This window comes from Populus trichocarpa, chromosome 14 (genome assembly GCF_000002775.5).
Source record: "Populus trichocarpa isolate Nisqually-1 chromosome 14, P.trichocarpa_v4.1, whole genome shotgun sequence".
In the NCBI taxonomy this organism is placed as follows: Eukaryota; Viridiplantae; Streptophyta; class Magnoliopsida; order Malpighiales; family Salicaceae; genus Populus; species Populus trichocarpa.
In genome coordinates, this window is record NC_037298.2 from 17,415,397 (window position 1) to 17,434,282 (window position 18,886).

Here is an 18,886-nt window from a genome sequence, read left to right on the forward strand (position 1 = left end):
CAATGGGTGACCTACTCGTGGGGGAAATGCAAGATTTTCAAAGTGATTGTAATGGGTGATTTGTCTAGGTGAAAAATGCGAATATTTTTCAAAGTGGTCTCATTGTAATGAGCGACCTGCTCAAGTGAAAAATACAAAGATTTTTCAAAGTTGTCTCATTGTAATGGGTGACCTCTCCAGGTGAAAAAATACAAAGATTTTTTTCAAAATAGTCTTATTGTAATGGGCGACCTGTCTAGGTGAAAAAATGCAAAGATTTTTCAAGTGGTGAAAAATACAAAATTTTTTCAAAGTCGTCTCATTGTAATGGGCGACCTGTCCAGGTGAAAAATTCAAAGATTTTGCAAAGTGGTCTCATTGTAATGGGCGACCTACCCGGGTGAAAAATATAACTTACCTGACGAAAGGATTTGGCCAAAGATGTCTTTAAAGAATGACATGATAGAGCTCAAAGGTGCACTATCTAGGAGATGAGAGCTCAAAGGAACACTTAAATGGAAAAGAGATAGGGCTTGAAGGCACACTATCTGAGAGATGAGGGCTCAAAGGGGGACGAGGGCTCAAAAGCACACTCGTAAGGAGATAGGTTTAGAAAACACATTACCTAGGAGATGAGATCTCAAAAGAGCACTCGAAAGGAGGTAGGGTTAGAAAACGCACTACCCGAGTTGAGGGCTCAAAGACACACTTGAAATGAGGTAGGGTTAAAAAATGCACTACCCGAGAGATAAGGGCTTAAAGGTGCACTCAGAAGGGGTAGGGTTAAAAAACGCACTACCTAGGAGATGAGGGCTTAAAGGTGCACTCAAAAGAAAAAAAAAAAAAAAAGGGCATGAAGGCAAACTATCTGAGAGATAAGGGCTCAAAGGCACACTCGAAAAGAGACAGTGTTACAAAACACACTACCTGATAGATGAGGGCTTAAAGACACACTCGAAAGAGATTTGCTGGTAAGACACTAATCTGTCAAAGATCAAAGTAATGCATTATGATCAATATGCATATATATTTACCTAAGAAATATAGTTCCCATTTCTTTATGGAGTTTTCCTTTTCTCAAAAGTTTGAGTCTTTGTAGTAAGCTTCAATGACTTTTTTGCTCTTGCTTACTCGAGTTACATCTTGTGATCTTGACCTTTAAGAAAGGTATGGCATCATTATACTTATAAAGCTTTATCTCAAAAGTTATCAGCTCTACCCTATATTTTCTGTTTTCTTAGAAAGGGAATAATGGAGCCAGCCCTATTATGTGTTTGTTGGATTGCCCCTCAATCTGATCATGTCCTTAAGTTTTCAATTCAAGTTCTGGGGACGATGTTGTGCGAAAAAAGATTTGGTTATTTACAAGAAGTTGTTTTATGGAGAATTTTTGGAATTTCAAAGTTATTCCAAACACAAAAAATCATTTTGATGTTGGTTTAAGCAAACTTGTTCTGAAAATAATTCTAGTGATTCCTATGGGCAGGTTTGAAAGTCTTGTTTTGTTGTTTTTGGTAGAAGTATGAAGTGATGTTTTATTGGTCAAAATAGTTTAAGCTTTAATTTGAGGGTTTAAAAGAACTGGTCTTTAAAGCATTCATTATGAATAATGAAGATTGTCTCATATAGGGAAACATTGCCTACCAATCCAAATTGCCTGCCTCTTATCAGAAAGGGCTTGATTAGGCACGTAACATAGGCTTGAGCTTTTTGGTTATGAAGAAAAATGATATTTATAAGCTCAAAAGGTGTTTAAGAGATTTCAAGACTAAGGATCACTAGTGCTTGTTCCCAAACCTTTTTGTCTTTTGAATTGATTTGCAAAATGGTCAATCGTGCCCCTTAGTGTTGGGTTTGGACTTTTTCTCTTTGTTTTATTCATTTGGTTTTTAGCATCATCATATTAGTTATTTTTGTGGAATGTTCAAACCCTTTGGACGTTTCATTCCCCCAGATTTGTTTGGACACCTTTAATCATTGAGGATCTTTCTGCATATTTCTCGCACTTGCCCCCCAGTGTAGGGTGTGATCAAGTCCCACACCATCAACCAAGAGGCCACAAGCCCTATTTTACGACCATTAAATGATTCGTTCCCCTCAGCATTTTAAAAATTTTCTAAGTACAAGGCTCACCCTCCTCGAGTTCTCGTCAACCTATTAGGAAATTTTCTAAGTATAGGTTGACCTTTCTTGGGTTTTCCTCTGCTCTTTAGAAATTTTCTAAGTATGAGTGTTGACATTGATCCATCCCCTTCATCCCTTAGAAATTTTGCTAATTATAGGCGTCAACATGGGTTCCCTTCAACCTTTTAGAATATTTTCTAAGTATAAAGCTCATATTTCTTGGGTTCCCCCTAACCACTTAAAAATTTTCAAAGTATAAAGGCTCACCCTCTTCAAGTTTCCCTCAACCTCTTAGAAAATTTTTTGAGTATAAGATGACCCTTCTTGCATTCCCCCCCCCCCGCCCCTTATAATTGTTTTAAGTATAGGTGTCGTTATGGGTTCCTCCTAGCCACTTAGAAATTTTCCAAGTATAAGGCTCACCCTCCTCGAGTTTCATTTAGCCTTTTAGAAAATTGTATAAGTATAGGCCGACCCTTCTTGGGTTTCCCTCCGCCCCTTAGAAATTTTTCTAAGTATGGGCGTAGACATGGGTCCGTCCTCTTTACCCATAAGAGAATTTTCTAAGTATGTGCATATGCATGGGATCTCCTCAGCCACTTAGAAGTTTTCTAAGTATAATGCTCACCCTTTTTGAGGTTTCCCCCAATCACTTAGAAAATTTTCAAGTATAAGGCTCACCTTTCTCGGGTTCCTCTTAGCCTCTTAGAAAATTTTCTAAGTATAGGTTGACTCTTCTTGGGTTGCCTTTCGCCCCTTAGAAAATTTTCTAATTATAGGTGTTACCATGGGTTCATCCCCTCTACCTCTTAGAAATTTCTTTAAGTATGGGTGTTGTTATGGGTTCCCCCAGCCACTCTTCAGGTGATGGGCTAGAGATCTTCCTAGTGTAATAGCACAACCCTTCATGAGTTTCCCTCTGCCCTTTAGAAATTATTCTAAGTATAGGCTTAGAAATGGATCCGTCCTCTCTACCTCTTAGAAATTTTTCGAAGTATGGGCGTCAACATGAGTTCCCCTCAGCCTCTTAGAATATTTTCTAAGTATAAGGCTCACCCTCATTGGGTTCTCTTTAGCTTGTTAGAAATTTTTCTAAGTGCAAACTGACCCTCATTGGGTTGCCCTCTACCTCTTAGAATTTTTTCTAAGTATGGACATTGATAAGGATCCATCCCCTTCACCTCTTAAAAAGTTTTCTAAGTACAATCTCCTCCTCAATAAGTTTCTCCACTTGTTAGAATTTTTTTTTTAGTATGGGTTCCTCTATGGTTCCCCTTTATATGCTTATATATTCTTTTTAACCATGGTGTATTCCTTGGCACACGGGCTCTCTAGTATATTACTTAGGGTTTACATCCCTCTTCTTATATGAAGAAAATTCGGGAAACTCGTTATATTGGGCATTAAAAAAAAAACCTTTGCATATAAATATCACAAAGACATGGAGGACTACTGATAAACCTATATTTAATGGGCCTAACCCCCCCACCCCCCACCCCTCCGAAGGCCTAGAAATCCATGATCTTAGGCAACGTGCCCAGGCCTGGCCTTAGGAAAGAGCTCAACCCTCATGAATTTAGCCTTAGGGAAAAACCCAATGTCATGGGCTTAGCTTAGGAGAAGAGCTCAACCATCGTGAGCTTAACTACATTTTGGATCATATTCTCTCTACACCTTTAGGTGTATAAAAGTCCTCTAAAGACCTACCATATTTCCATTGACATTAATGTTGTGCAAGGGATAATGTATAAAAGTCATCTAAAAGCCTATCATTTTTCCATCAACATTAATGTTGTGTAAGGAATAATGTATAAAAATCTCTTAGGGGCCTACCATATTTCCATTTCATTATTACATATGTCAAGGATATTTTATCTCGTTAAAACTATAAGGTCAAAGTTACACTTTAGCCTTATTTCTCCATAAAAAGACAAGACTCATGGGCTATAGATAAACCATGAATCCTTCAAGCTTTAGGTTCACAATCTTTTCATTCTCAATATTTTTAGCATGCATATTTTCAGAGTTTATCTCTCTAAAATATCATTGCACTTTCTCTCTTTAAAAAGATACTTAATTAATTATTTGAGAATCTCCAAATCTATCAAAGTGGACCTTTTGCACGTACCAGCCATCTTGACTTACCAACCACCAAGCATTAGTCATATTGGCTAGGGAAAATGGATCATATTACTAGAATCAAGAGAATAATCGATTATCCAACACATAAGCCTTGCTCCTGAGCTAGTTGGATTTTTTAGGACCTCATCAATTAGGAAGACGTCTGGAAGTAACGTCGATTTATAAGAAGATTCCTTAACAACGGCACTGACCTATTTCTTTTAGGAGTTGAACTGTGGGAAGTATCAATAACAATAGTCGTTTAGCATCTACTAGAAGTAAAGGAAGAACGTTAACAACGATCCCTGCAACCTCACACCAGCTGGGACTTGTCAGGATGGTGGTGGCTTACACAAACTGTAGCACTCATTCTAGACCTCAAGATCTAAAGGCGAAGTAGCTCCAGTTTTGTGTTAAGACAAAACATCCCTCTTTTATTCAAAGGTATGAAAGTTATTGCCTCTTTCTTTTTTTTAAAAATGTTTTTATTCTTTCTTTTCATGCCCTAATGTTCTTTTTGGTTTGTGCTCGCTATGATGTTCTTTCATGGGAGCTCATTCTTATCTTGATAGGTCAGGCTTTATTTGGTAATAGCATGGTTTCCTTCTCATGAGACATGGGTTGATTCTCTAAGGCTCATACTTTTTGCAAACAAGATGGATAATGTTGGTTGGACTTTATGTTTGGTTTGGGTCATTAACAAAAAACTAAAAGGCCGTAGTGAATCATTGTAGCATATGAGGAGATTCATTGTGGATTCAAGTAGTGTAATTATTGTTTTGCCCTTCATTGCTCTTAACAATTGCCTTGGCACTAGGGGTAAAATTGTATTTTTCATTGGATCCAAATGTCATTTGAGAATTGATCAGGGGCAAAATTGTCATTCAAATTTATAATGCACAATAAAAATATTCTTTTGCCCTTGAAATCTAATAAAAAATGGTTTTCTACTAAAGGTTTTTTTCATTTTTTTCTTTTAATTTGCATAGTGAAATAACGCTTATACCCTTGGGTACTTAGAAAAAATGGCCTTGCAGGGAGGGGGTTTATTTATCATTACATTATTTTTTTACAGTAAAATTACGTTGTTGACCTTTGACTTTCCAAATTTAAAGAATAGCTTTTGAGGATGTTTTGGTCTTTGCACCATGGTTTTTTTTTTGTAATAATGATATGCCCTTGAGCCCTTTTTTGTAATTTACCTTATTAAAATATTAATAAATCGGTAAAATATGATGACGCGTGCATGCGCGTCAGAGTCCTCTCTGCTATTCTAGAGGCGTGTGTGGCTAAGTATGGTGGCAAAAAAACCCGATCGTCGTCTCATTTGATGTGCAAGGATATGGCGCAGCTATTGGAGTGACGCGTGCTCCAAGGAAGGTGGCGGTTTGGTGGCAATGAGGTTTTTTCTCCTGCCCTTCGTTTCTCTCACCTAGGTCTTGGTTTTCATGCTTGGCCTTGAAAAATTTAGTTTTGACCTCTGTTTTGTATTTGTTTTGGGTTTGGTTTTCATTCTTTTGATTTCTATTTGCTTTGATTTTAATGTTTCTTGAGGTTTTTTTTTTTAATTTCATCCTTCTACGAATTTAATTTAATTTTTTTTTTACAATCTGGTCTTCATTCTTTTGATTGTTTTTTTTTTCATCCTTTGCATTTATTTTATTTTTTTGATTTTGTCCTTTAGAATTTTAATTCATCTTTTTTCAAATTTTGGTCCTTATTTTTTTCATTACTCTTTTTCTATCCTTTTCTTCATTTATTTTGTTTTCAATTTAGTCCCTAATTAGTTTTTTTCAATTATTTTTAGTGCAAGATTTGGTCCTCATTGTTTTTTTTATTTTTTATAATTGAGAATTTTTCTTTGTGATTATTTCTGCCTTTTACAAGGTTGTCCCATTTTCATGATCCGTCTCACCAATTTCAATGATTTACCGGGTTTGAGTTTAGTATTTTTTTTAAATCCTTTTAGAATTTGTTTTTTTTTTCATTTTTATAATTTGACATTGAATTATTGGGCTATGAGCTTTGTGATTTGTTCAACTTTCTTTTTTGTGGGGTTATCTCATCTTATATCTTGGGTCGCGGGTTGGTTAGGTTAAGTTTCTTAGTTTAGTTCGGGTGTAGAATTTGACGGTTTACAGGTTTAAGAGATTGACTCCGATTAACAAAGTTAATAAAGACACGGGTTTTCATGGTTTTTTTGCTTTTTTTAAAGCTTTTTTTTCATCCTTTACAATTCTTTTTTTTTATTCGCTTTCTATGAGATTTTTGTGGTCAATTTTAAAATAACATAAGTCGCCTTGCTTTTTGTTTTTTTAGCTTTGTTAAATTTAGATTTTCTAAAGGAATCTTGTTTTCTGGATTGAATTGAATTAATTGATTTTATCATCCAATATTTAAGTTTTTAGGTGTTAAGCTCCTAGGTTGAGTCCGAGTCAAGAATTTAATGGATTGCGAGTTTGAGAGTTTAACCCAGGTTTATAATGTTTGCATCATTTTGATATTTTTGTTCTCCAACGAAAAATATGGTAAGCCCTATTTTGGTTTTTTATTAAATTTATTGATTGCATCCCTGACATTTAATTTGAGGCAATACTTGAAGGAATTTTGTTTTTTGAAATTAGTATTCTTTGTTTATTTACTTCTTTTTTTTTATTTAGTTATCTGGTATCATGTCTCGAGTCATGGGTTCAAAAGGTTCACTAGGTTTGGATCGATTATTTTTTTCATTGCTTTTCAATATTTTTGGATCTCGAGTCAATGATCATAATCTTGGATTTTGTTCTTTTTATAAAAAATATGCATCATCTTGATATCTTTTCTACGATAAAGAAAATAATAGGTCCGTAGCGTTGCGGGAGCCAACTATCAAATAATGATCGTCCGCTTAGTTCTGCTCATGGGTTTTGACAACCTTACTTGGTTTTACTGGTGCTTTGTTTTTTAATACTTTTTTTTCATTGAATTTTTTTTTGATTTCATCCTTCTACATTTTTATTCTAGGGGATTGACGATCATTATTTGTTTAACTCTCTTTCTATGGTGTCGAGTCGTGGATTTTTTTTCGTTCTTTAAAATCCAATAATAGCGCTTGAACATTGTTTTTTTACGCTACAAAAAAAAATCGGCCCAGCCCGTAGCGAAGCGCGAACCATTTATCTAGTATATCTCTATATGTGAATGTTATGGTCGTATGTTCAATTTCTATATTTATATCTCATTAATCGTATTGATCAATACTAGGCTTCATTTTCTATTTAGTTGCAAAAAATCATGATATTTCCAAAATACAACAAGATTAATTAAGGTTTCATCAAATGCTTTTCTAAACCATTATATATGAAAAATTTCTTCAAAAAAATCATGTTTGCATTTCTAACAAAAAAGATATATATAAAAAAAGAACAAAGAGAAAAAAAATACATTGCATGAATTAACATTTCTTAAAAATACAAAAAAAATAGTTTTAAAATTCTGCATGTATCATGAGTTTAATAACGAGTTTATTAAAGCCATGATGAGTTGGTCTAAATTTTAAAAATACAAAAAAATCAATTTGCTTATTTTTAATATCAAAGATTATAAACTTAGGCATAAGACGTATACTTTATATTAAAAGAAACAAATATGAAAAAAAAATATATGTTTTTAGCTTTATAATGACTAGGATTGACTCGTAAAGTCATAGTTCACTCTACTAGGGTGGACCTGCTTTAACCAATAGACAAACTAATGATTAGAAAAAACACAACAGTGTCTTAGTAATAATCAGACAAATAAGCAATGCAGCTTACTTTAGGTAGGATATACTAGAGGTGATATTATCATTCTTATACATAATCATTCTTTTTATCCAGACTTTAAAGACCAGTTATGGTTCCTAGTGACCAAAATATTAGGTGGAGACTCCTAACCTTTTAAACCATAAAGGGAAAGAATTCGTTATTCTTTTCACACCACTTAAACATCTTGATCTAGGAGGATGATCGTTGCGACGCCTTACACGTGCGAAACCACACATAATAAGGAATTCATAAAACATATGGAAACCAATAAGCCTATAGTTGTTAAGATTAATTAAGCCCATGGAGTAGATGGATCGTGCCCTTCTTGTAAATAGATTAAATTGACTAAGGTATGATAATTATTTGTTTTTGATGTAGCCTCCTTAAAATTCACATTGACCTAAATACTTTGAATAAGTCCGTTTAATGTGTTTTTGTGCTTCTTTATCCTAATTGACCCATTAGGAACTTTTAATGGATTATTTGATGTAATTTGGATCACATTAGGAACATTATAACACCATATTTGATAATTGTTTTTCAAGTAAATCCGGCTAACCCACCTTTTTCTCTCTCTTCCACTATTTTTCAATGACTTCATCTTTTCTCTCAAGCTCAAGGACTAAAATGTAGATAAAATGAAGTGTTGGACTACATAATATAATTTTCCAACTAAAAAGAAATTTGAAAACATCTTAAGGCAAAGTTTTTCAAATAAAAAAAAAACCTAACACCACAATTCTTTCTAAAAAAAAGTTGTCATTTTTCTTTGCTTTCAATATTGGTCTTCTTATTTTTAATCTTTAGCAAACAATAAAATTGAATTTGTTTTTATAAAATTGTGCATCAACACAATATCAAGGTTTTTTTAAAAACAATGATGTGAAAAGCAAATTAAAATCAATTATGAAATTTAATTTCTAATTAACGCAATGTTGAAAGATAAATTAGAAAAAAAAATCAATGTTAAAAAAGAAATTAAAGGACCATAAAAATACAAAACACTATTCTAGTAAACAATATTTTATGGAGTGGTAAATAGTAAATTCATCGGCTTTTTTAGGCTAAAACCATGATAATTTTATAAAAAAAATTATAAAAGACAATTTCTAATTAACACAATGATAAATAATGAAATTGAAAAAAAAATCAATATTAAAAAAATTAAAAGACTAAAAAAATACAAAATACTTTTATAGTAAATAGTGTTTAAGAGTTGGTAAAGAATGAATTCATAATTTTTTTAATTTTTAATTTTTTTTTAATTTAATTTTAATATATAAATATATATAGTTGAGTCCATAAACCTATAAAGTTCTCAATTAAGTCCACAATGTTTCAAAAAAAACTATTTTAGTTAATGTTCATTAATTTTAGTGTATAAATATGCCCATTAGACTGAAAATATTAATTCTCATGAACTATTTTTTTTTTTTGAAATTAGCGCTATTTGAGTGTATAAAATACGTAAATTAGACTTGAATTACAATTATTTTTGTTTTTGAGAAAATGACTGAATTGAGAAATACAGGAAATATTTGGGACTTAATTGGTAGAATTTAGATTTGGGATGTAATTGAGAATGAATATATATGATTTGGGACTAAACAGAGGTTTCTTCTCCGATGGAAAGCAAATAAGTCATCAAGACATCAACCATAGACTAAACACAACACCACCAGACTCACACTTAAAAATGGCTGCCAATTTCTGGACCTCCTCTCACTAGTAAGCCATTAACGGGCCAATCTTTTTTTATGTATCTTTTGAGGCATTTCTCTTGTGTTTGTTTATATAATGTGTTCTTGGATTATGTGCAGCAAGCAGCTTTTTGACCAAGAAGAAGTAGATGTGGTGCACCCACTAGACAAAGAAAAGGGCATAACTCTTGAAGATTTCAAGATCATCAAGACGCAGATGGCAATTTGTACGCTTTTATTTTATTTATTTGTTTATTTGGTGGGGGGATGCTATTGAGTTTCTTATTTTGTTAGCTTTCACCTCGGAAATCTGCGTGGTTATCAGATTGCAAATGAAATTCTGCCATGTGGGTTCTTATTGTTTGTATATGTGGTGGTGATGCTTGTATCTATTATCAGAAAGCAGTTTTGCATTTGAATTTCTTGTGTCTGATAAACTTGGACTCTTGAAATTAATTTGTTGCTGTCAAGTTTTTTCTCCCATGAAATTTGCGTTTTCTGTTTGTCCTTAACAATCCAATCCTTACAACTACTTTTCTTGAAATTCGCATATACATATCATTTATTTATTTTTTCTGTATTTCCCACCCTCAGATATAGGCATTTTGGCTCAACAAGTTAAAGTGAGGCAAAGGTTCGACCTTTTTCTTCTAAAGTTCACATGTTCTTCTTATCTTGTCTAGTATCCCATGTTCTTCCGTGATGAGTTTCATTTGTCATATACCAATTGATTTTTTTATAACTTGAGATTGTATAAAGAAAACAATAAATGATTTAGCATTTCCATTTTGTCACCCTCGCTGAATTGATGGGGGAAACCAATTGATTTTTTTATAACCAAGTGCTCATGGGATCTTTTCGATTTCTCTGGTTTCCTTTTATAAGGTTTCACCGATTGAATGTTTTTTAAAATTATTATTCGATGTTTCAGGGTTGTCGCTACTGCAGTTGCATATATGAGGCGTGTCTATACCAGGTATGAAATAATTTCTGATGGTAAGAAAAAGAGTATGGTCACCATCCAGAATCTTTACTTTAACCTCCCTTTTGAGATCTGAATGCCGAATTGTCATTTCTAATCATCTAAAATACTCTTCAATTTTCAATCATATGCATTCATGAGCACTTGGTATGCGATGCATACAAATTGATAATCATAAAATTATTATTCAATGTTTCAGGGTTTTTTTTTTTATCTCAAAATGTATATTCGGCCATCCTACATATTTAGCTGGAAGCTTCTGTCACTGGTACAATCTCCTGGGCTGCAATGCCTCGTAGGCCTTCTTCCTGCTGTTTTTCTCACCCACTTCTTCAGTTCTCTAATCATATACTTTACTCTTTTTTCTTCATTAGGTCCCTTTAAATCAGCAGCCCTCTTATTTGTAGGTGTAATAGTAAAGCTGATGCATTGCCTAGGAAACAGCCAGTAGATTTTAGACCAAATTATATAGCTCACTAGTCTTAATTTCTCTTTGTGCTTCCAGAAAGAGCATGTCAGAATACGATCCACGTCTTGCAGCCCCAACTTGCTTGTATTTGGCATCAAAAGCAGAAGAGAGCACAATTCAAGCCAGAGTTCTTTCATTTTACATAAAAAAATTATGTAATCACTTGTTAGCAACTTGATTGGTTGATTCATTGAGTTCTTAAATTGTAGTTATATTTAGTGCTAAAACTATTATAATTTGACCCTGTTGCCTCACAGATTCTGATGACAAGTATAGATATGAGATCAAAGAGATACTTGAGATGGAAATGAAGATTTTGGAAGCTCTTAACTTTTATCTAGTTGTATTTCATCCTTATCGTTCATTGCCTCAGTAAGTATTTTATCTTCTTTGCCATGTTTGTTGTACATTATAACCATTTTAAATTGAACTAACAGGCTGCTTTGGTAAGGTTTTTCCTACTACATGTGCAATTCTGAAAGACTGAACATTATCATCAAGTTCAGGATTGAAACATGATTTATGATTCTTGTTGTGCAAATGCCATCTTGATTGATGTCTATTGTGCTATCAAGCTCCAACTCAAAGCTTTCCTTTTTTTCTTCTGTGTATTCTCTCATTTGTTTTATTATTAACATCTTATGAATCTCTCAGTTAATTATGTGACTTTAGATTACTATTTATTAGTTATATCTTATATAATTAGATCATACTAGATTACTATTCATTGGTTTCCATTTTCTATCTGTTTCTTGTATAAACAAATTTAAAAGAAATGTTAAATTACTTCAATCTGTCCCAAAACTCTGAGATGGAGGCATGTTTATGTTAAGTAGACTACTAGAACTGGAAGCATACCTAAAAATGATTGATTGCTGAATTGGACGTGACTAATCATCTAAGATGTACAAACTACAGAAACATAATTGCATAAGTTAAGATTAATCACAGTACTGCTAAGTTTCAACAATTCTAATATGATTGGATGCTGAATTGGATGTGATCAGTCATCTCTTATGTTACTAACTAGGAAACCTAATTGCACGGCTTTACATTCATTAATACACTAAATATCAACAATTCTGTTTTACTGGTTGCAAACTGTTATCTTGTGATATTTATGTTGCAATTTGAGCACAAGAACATTTTCTCTCTTATGTTTCTTCAAATCTTGGCAGATTTTTGCAGGATGCTGGCATAAATGATATAAACATGACTCAATTTCTATGTTGCAATTTGAGCACAAGAACATTTTCTCTCTTATGTTTCTTCAAATCTTGGCAGATTTTTGCAGGATGCTGGCATAAATGATATAAACATGACTCAATTGACATGGTAAGACTCCAATCTCTAAGACTGAGGGGGTGTTTGATATGTTTCTAATTCTGCTTTTAAGTGTTTTTTTAAAAGTGCTTTTGGCTTTGAAAAATCATTAAATTGATGTTTTTAGTGCTTTCTGATGGTTTTGATGTGTTGATTTCAAAAATGAAAAAAAATCTAAAAAAACTCATTTTGATACATTTTCAAACGAAAAGTTATTTTGAAAAGCACACAGCATCACAATCTTTAACACCCTCCAAGTAAAAACACATCTCCTAGCTTGGGAAAGACACACTCTTTTCATTTGAGTCCTTGAAATATGGGGCAGGTATTAATAAGCTTCGGCATGCAAACTACAATCATGTTATCATGTTTTAAGCTTCGGCATGCAAACTACAATTTGGGAGCGTTGCCTAAAGATGATCGACATTTTGTGTATAAAAAGTGTGTAGAACTAGTTTGTCACTATTTATATATGTTCTAATTATGTGGGCCATCATTATGTTCACTATACATGTGTCCTGGTATTTAAAATTGGTTCATAGAGGCTGCTTCCTCACTGTGGCCACAGATTCTAATTGTAACTGATAGTTGCAATTGCTGTCCTTTGGAAATGGCTGATAAGTTAAATGTGAGAAGCCCTGGTGTTGAAGAAAGCCATCCCATAGTACAGTTTTCTTGATGAACACAGGGATTTTTGTTCTAACACTGGGCCTGAATGGCAAAAACAAGCACCCCCGGGGATTTTTAACAGAAAGAAAGACTTAGGATAACTGCTCTTAAGTTGTGAAGAAGTTCTGGAAACGTTCTTTCCCTTTTTTCATTAAAACTCTGCACAGTCTCTTTTTTCTTCTCTATCTCGAAGCTGCTGCCTTAAATCGGCGAGTAACTCTGTTATGTTAATTTTTTAAAGCCTTTTTTTCCTCTATACCTTTCGTGCTTGTGGACGTATCCTTCCAATACGCCAGCGCTTGCACTCGCATCATAAAAAATTATTGTCTGCATCGTGATTTCTTGATCTTTGATTCAAAATGAATAACAATGCTGGGACTTATACAGGGGACTTGTCAACGACACGTACAAGATGGATTTGATTCTTGTACATCCCCCACATATTATTGCTTTAGCCTGCATATACATTGCTAGCGTGTATAGAGAAAAAGATTCGACAGCATGGTTTGAAGAGCTCCGTGTAGATTTGAATGTGGTGAGTTCTAAGCTCAAATTATCATGAAACTCGCAAGGGGAGGTTAACAAACTGCTGCAAAGTCCACCGAATTTATGTTGGAGCTATATTGCTGTAAATAATGTGCCTTTGTGTCTGATTTGGCAGGTGAAAAATATTTCAATGGAGATGTTATATTTTTATGAAAGCCATAGATTGATTACAGAGGAGAGAATTACTGCTGCTTTCAACAAACTGAAACCGTAAATGGTTTGGCGATCCCTAATCCTCAACTCAAAAGGAGAACTCCTGTCAAATGCCATTGAATCTATGTAAAGAAATTGTTTAGCCCTCGTCAAGAGCCCGGTTCCTTTGGATTGTGGAGTTAGGATAACTAGCCTTTGTATTCACTCGAGATTCTCTTTGGTGTGTATAATCTGAAAATTCCATGCGCCTGCCCGCATGATACCTGTATGTGTTTCAAATTAATGAGAGCTTAAAGCTTCAAAACTGATACTGAGTGTGTAATTTCGTTTTGTGGTCAGCATAAGGTACAAACCACAACGAGCCAATGCTAGGTGAATCTCTTTATGAATTTGAATGCATGAATCGGATATTGCGGCCTGAAAGGGAGGAGGTGCTGCATTAGCCATTAATGGTGAGCAACTCCTGCTCCTCGCATTTCTCCTGCCTTGCATTACATTGTTCAAGATCATTTCCAATAATTCCATCCATCGTGTTGCCCTTTGTTCTTGGCTTGCAGCTTCTCTACACAGCAGCATAGTATTTGAAAAGGAACAGCAGAAGAAGAAGATTGCTTCAACGTGCTGGGTATTTTTGCAATGCTTCAGAAGGAATAGGTTTCGGGTTTTGTGCAGGTTGAGGAGCAAACATGATTGGTACTTCAACGAAGTTAGAGCACAAAATAAATCAATGCAAGAGCACAACCATATAAACACTATTTCTTCGTGACCCCATTCGTAACCCATTTCATCACGATTCTCACACAGTTAAATAAGTAGAAATATAATTCATGAAAACACTCTAAATCCATTGATATTATGCTAAAAATTAAAAACAAAATAAGAATTAAAATTAAATCAAACCCAAACATTTCATAATTTTTGGCACTTTTGTTTATTTATTTTATTGTGTGATAATAATAATAATAATAATAATAATAATAATAATAATAATAATTAGAAAGCAAAACAAAAGGTAAAAAGAAAAAGAGACCAAAGTGTTGGAAGAAAAAAATAAATATGAGAATCAAGAAAAATAAAAAAATTATAAAAAAATTCTAGTTCAAGAAGGAAATAATATAAAGATCTAATATATATTTTTCCAGTTTAGGTTTTTTATGTTTTGAGAGAAACATATATATACAATATAAATAGAACCCCCCCTCCCCTCCCCCACAAAAAAAAAAAAAAAAAACTACACCAACAAAAAGAAAAAAAAAAGACCAAAAAGAAATAAAGAAAAAAAGAAGAAAAAAAAAGTCAAAATCTCTCCTCATCTTCACCTTCTTTCTCATACCTTATCAAGCCCTAGCTGCCATTATTCATATTTCCTTCTCCATGCATTATCTTCTCTCTCTATATAGCCACCACATTAGTAGCAACAACCACCATTCTCATTAACCTTCCTCGTCAAACCCAAAGACCTAACACTGCATAACAACCCACTGAACCAAAATCAATCTCTCCATGCACAACCATAGACCTCACAAACCTCTTGTAGTGACATGTACGGGGTTGCCTGGCGGAGCTGCCTCCTAGAATTGAAGGGGTTTTTGGTTTAATTATAAAGTCATGATTATAGAGTTCAAGAGTCGTCACCTAATATTATGATCACTAGAAAATCTAATGGTCAGTGAGAGCCTGGGTAAAGAGACTGCAATGAAAAGACGCATCACCTCTAGTAAACCCTATCTAAGGTAAACTATATTGTTGATTGATTGTTTTTCCAGATCATGTTTCTATCTGTTTATCTCATTTAAGGTTCAAGACAAATCTCCATTCGTGAGGAAATCTCTACCTTGTTGGGTTAAATCCTGACCGTTTTTAGATCCAGATTTAGCATCGCATTTATTTTCTATTTTGTATCTTTAATACTTGAGGATATACTTTATAGTGAAATTTTATACTCCATAAATATTAAAGCCTTACAACTAAATCTCAATGCTCCGAATAACAAACTAATTGTTGTGGAACTTTTGGTATTTTAGTTAAATTTTAATGGATAATCATAAACTGGTTATGATATCCATTTTACATTTTTAAAACATGATAAAAATATGATTTCATCCTTTTTAGAAAATATGCATAAAAAACCTTTAGGATTTGGCTGTATGCATGAAAACAAAACATTTTATTTTGAAATGAAAGCTTTTTTAAAAACTTTTTGGATTTTTTTGAAATTTCAATGAAAAATTAGATATTTTTAATATCGAGTTTGTATCTTACAATGTAAGTCTACGACCTAATAGTAAGCAAAATTGTTGGAAAAACACATGACAGACCCATAAATGATTATAAAATGGTCCTTGAAAATTTTTAGTTTTTTTTAATGGGCTGTTTGGCCTCTGGCCCGGTTGGGTTGGGCCGACTATAGGGCCAACAATCTTTTCTTTTTATTTTTTTAAATAGGCTGGACCCAGTCCAGCCCGCCCACGTTAGATGGTCACTAGCCCAACCCAGTGACCATGTTAATTATCTTTTGCTTACATTCTGCATAAAGATGATAATAGTAGGAAAAGATTTACAGGAAAAAAAGGAAGAGAGAAGAAGGTTACCTGGTGTAGAGGTGGTGTGGCTGCCATTGCTGGGAGGTCTGGCGTGAGGATGGTGGAGGCTGGCGTGGATAAGAAGAAGAGAAGAAGCTAGCGTCATCTAGGTTGTTAGTGCTTCTATTGCTAATCTAGAGAAGAAGAAGTTGCATCACTGGATCTACTGATGTGATTGTTGCTGGTGCAGAAGGAGGAAGTACACGGTGAAGGAGCTGGTTAAGGCTACGATGGAGAGGGAAAAAAGGAAGGGTGGTTGGTTGGGCAACTAAAAGGCTGGTTTTTTGGCCTATTTTCTCTTCAGATTTCTTCTTCTTTAATACCTGAAATTCACCCCTTTTTTATAGGAGATGAAAAAGGGACATCTTGTCTTTATTGAGAACAAATCTTGGCCCTTGATTCAAACATGAAAGATCCCAACCGTTGGCCTAAAGTCATCATTATAAGCTACGAAATTTGGCTGTAAAAGGCTGATTGGGTTAGCCTATTTGGGGCAACGCCGCGGTAATTACAGAGGCAACCAGCCGACATGAATTACACTGGGGTGTAGTATGGTGTCAGACCATCATAGTGGTATCTTATTTGTCTTGTTTGGTGGAGAGATGAGACATTAAATGCCCTTAAAAAGTAGCCATCCAAGTAGCCTTTTGGGCATAAAAAGTTGAAGATGATGAACAATGGTCGGCCGACAAGTCGTTTGACATCCCTTGTTTTTGTTTTTTTATTGGCCAAAACGACGTCATTTCGTACCAAAACAAATTGTTTTGGTCGAAACGTACCATTGCTTTTAAATGAAACGACGCCTTTTTGACATCCTTGAGGTTTTAATTAGGGATTTAACTAAAGTTCAATTTAGTCCTTTATCTTTTGATTTCATTTAATTGCATTCTTAATTGACTTCAAACTTTTAATTTCATGTGATTTTACCCTTGCAAAACTCAAATATAAACCTTGAAGTTCAACACCTTTTTATTTTGGTCCTTGGTTTTGGATTTATGCAAATTGATCCTCAATTGACCATTTAACTTTCAATTTTCTTTAATTTCACCCCTGTTTTTAACCAAATTGAGTCCTCGAAGTTTAGTGCCCTTTTCAAAAAAGTTATTAGTTGTGAATTTCTTCAATTTAATCCTTGATTGACCTTAAACTTTGATTTTCTTGCAATTTTATCCCTGATTTCAATCAATTGACTTCGTAAAAATTAAGTTTGGTCCTCTAAAACTCCAATCTTCTCGATTAAGCCTAAATTGGGTTCTCAACCTTAATGTTTCACCAATTAAGTCCTTAATAGAATTAATTCGACCTATTAAAAGTATAATAAAGTTCTTGCACCTAATTAAATCTTTTAATCTGACCCATATTAATTTTCAAACATAATTAAACTTTTAACTTGGCCTATGATTACATGAAATTGGCCTATTAAAAATCTAATTTAATCCATGGACTTAATTGTTTTATGCAGATTCATCCTATAATCATATAATTTGACCTTGAATCTACATTGTCTCTTCAGTCTTGGGTACAATAGGGCATGATTAGCCTTCTAATTTCATCTGAAACTCCAGCTTGATTCTTTTACATATTTGAAACCCTCCTCAACCTGTTTTTGCCAAGTTTTCATTCTTCTTGTTATTATTATTTTTATTTTTTGAAAGGAAAAAAAGTAAATTTGGGGGAAGAACCCAAAAATAGATTATGTTAGTTGCCCTCTCTTTACAATGCTTACAATAGAAAGTCTCGTAAGGAATTTTAGATAGTAAGCTTGTAAAGAAGAAAAAAGAACGAGAGATTGTGGATTTATCAGATCGAGAAATTGTTAATCCTTTCAAAAGCGTTAGAAGGGCTCAAATGCACGATCGGAAAGAGATAGGGCTAGAAAGCACACTATTTAGAAGACGAGGGCTCAAAGGTGCACTAAAAAAGAAATAGAGATAAGGCTAGAAAGTGCACTCTCTGAGTGATAAGTGATTAGTACTTAAAAGGTACATTCTCATTAAGGTTTTACATCATCATATTGCACTTAAAGTATCATTAAATTCCCTAACTTAAGTATGTTTTATAATAACAAGTCTAATAATATAAGATACATTTAATTTATGGTAAATGCTCATTTTAAATACAAGCATATCTCACAATTCAAAGGATTGATTGATGTGAGTAACTATTGAAACTGAAAGGACAAAGAAAGGGCTAAGCTTAGAAAATAGATGCTGGTTCAATTCAAACTAGAACACCATTCAGTCATTAGGTCATATCTAGAGATGTAGATCTTGGATTCCAGTCTGGTTTATATGGATAGAAAGCTAAGCCATAGGCCTAAAACATTTATGAAGAGTCCAAGACTCAATTCTGTCGTTTTGGAGTCCATATCTTACCATCAAAAGAGAAGTCTGAATCTGTCCCGCAGCCCAGATATTGTTCAGTGTTCAGTCTATATCTCGGGTTTTAGAAGT

At 33.8% G+C, this 18,886-nt stretch overlaps 1 protein-coding gene across 6 annotated transcripts; it reads left to right on the forward strand.

Annotated features, from left to right (window-relative positions):
* Positions 1-9,582: 9,582 nt before the first annotated feature.
* On the forward strand, positions 9,583-14,159 carry LOC7464420 (cyclin-C1-2). 6 transcript variants are annotated; one of them, XM_024584444.2, is made up of 10 exons: positions 9,583-9,737; positions 9,830-9,936; positions 10,304-10,343; positions 10,641-10,685; positions 10,891-10,986; positions 11,197-11,315; positions 11,418-11,532; positions 12,445-12,495; positions 13,540-13,687; positions 13,814-14,159. In XM_024584444.2, exons 1-10 carry the CDS (start codon positions 9,592-9,594, stop codon positions 13,910-13,912), a joined length of 966 nt encoding a protein of 321 aa, XP_024440212.1. In that variant the 5' UTR covers positions 9,583-9,591; the 3' UTR covers positions 13,913-14,159. The 6 variants fall into 6 exon arrangements, with proteins under 6 accessions (XP_024440212.1, XP_002320618.2, XP_052303217.1 ...); XM_002320582.4 differs by lacking the exon at positions 10,891-10,986; XM_052447257.1 differs by lacking the exon at positions 13,540-13,687 and having other exon boundaries at positions 12,339-12,495; positions 13,814-13,963.
* Positions 14,160-18,886: the final 4,727 nt, after the last annotated feature.

Coding starts and splice junctions, on each gene's coding strand:
- LOC7464420 (XM_024584444.2), top strand. CDS start 9,592: ATGAATATATATGATTTGGGACTAAACAGAGGTTTCTTCTCCGATGGA. Junction 11,316..11,417: donor ATTTTACATAAAAAAATTAT/GTAATCACTTGT, acceptor GTTGCCTCACAG/ATTCTGATGACAAGTATAGA. Junction 12,496..13,539: donor AACATGACTCAATTGACATG/GTAAGACTCCAA, acceptor GGACTTATACAG/GGGACTTGTCAACGACACGT.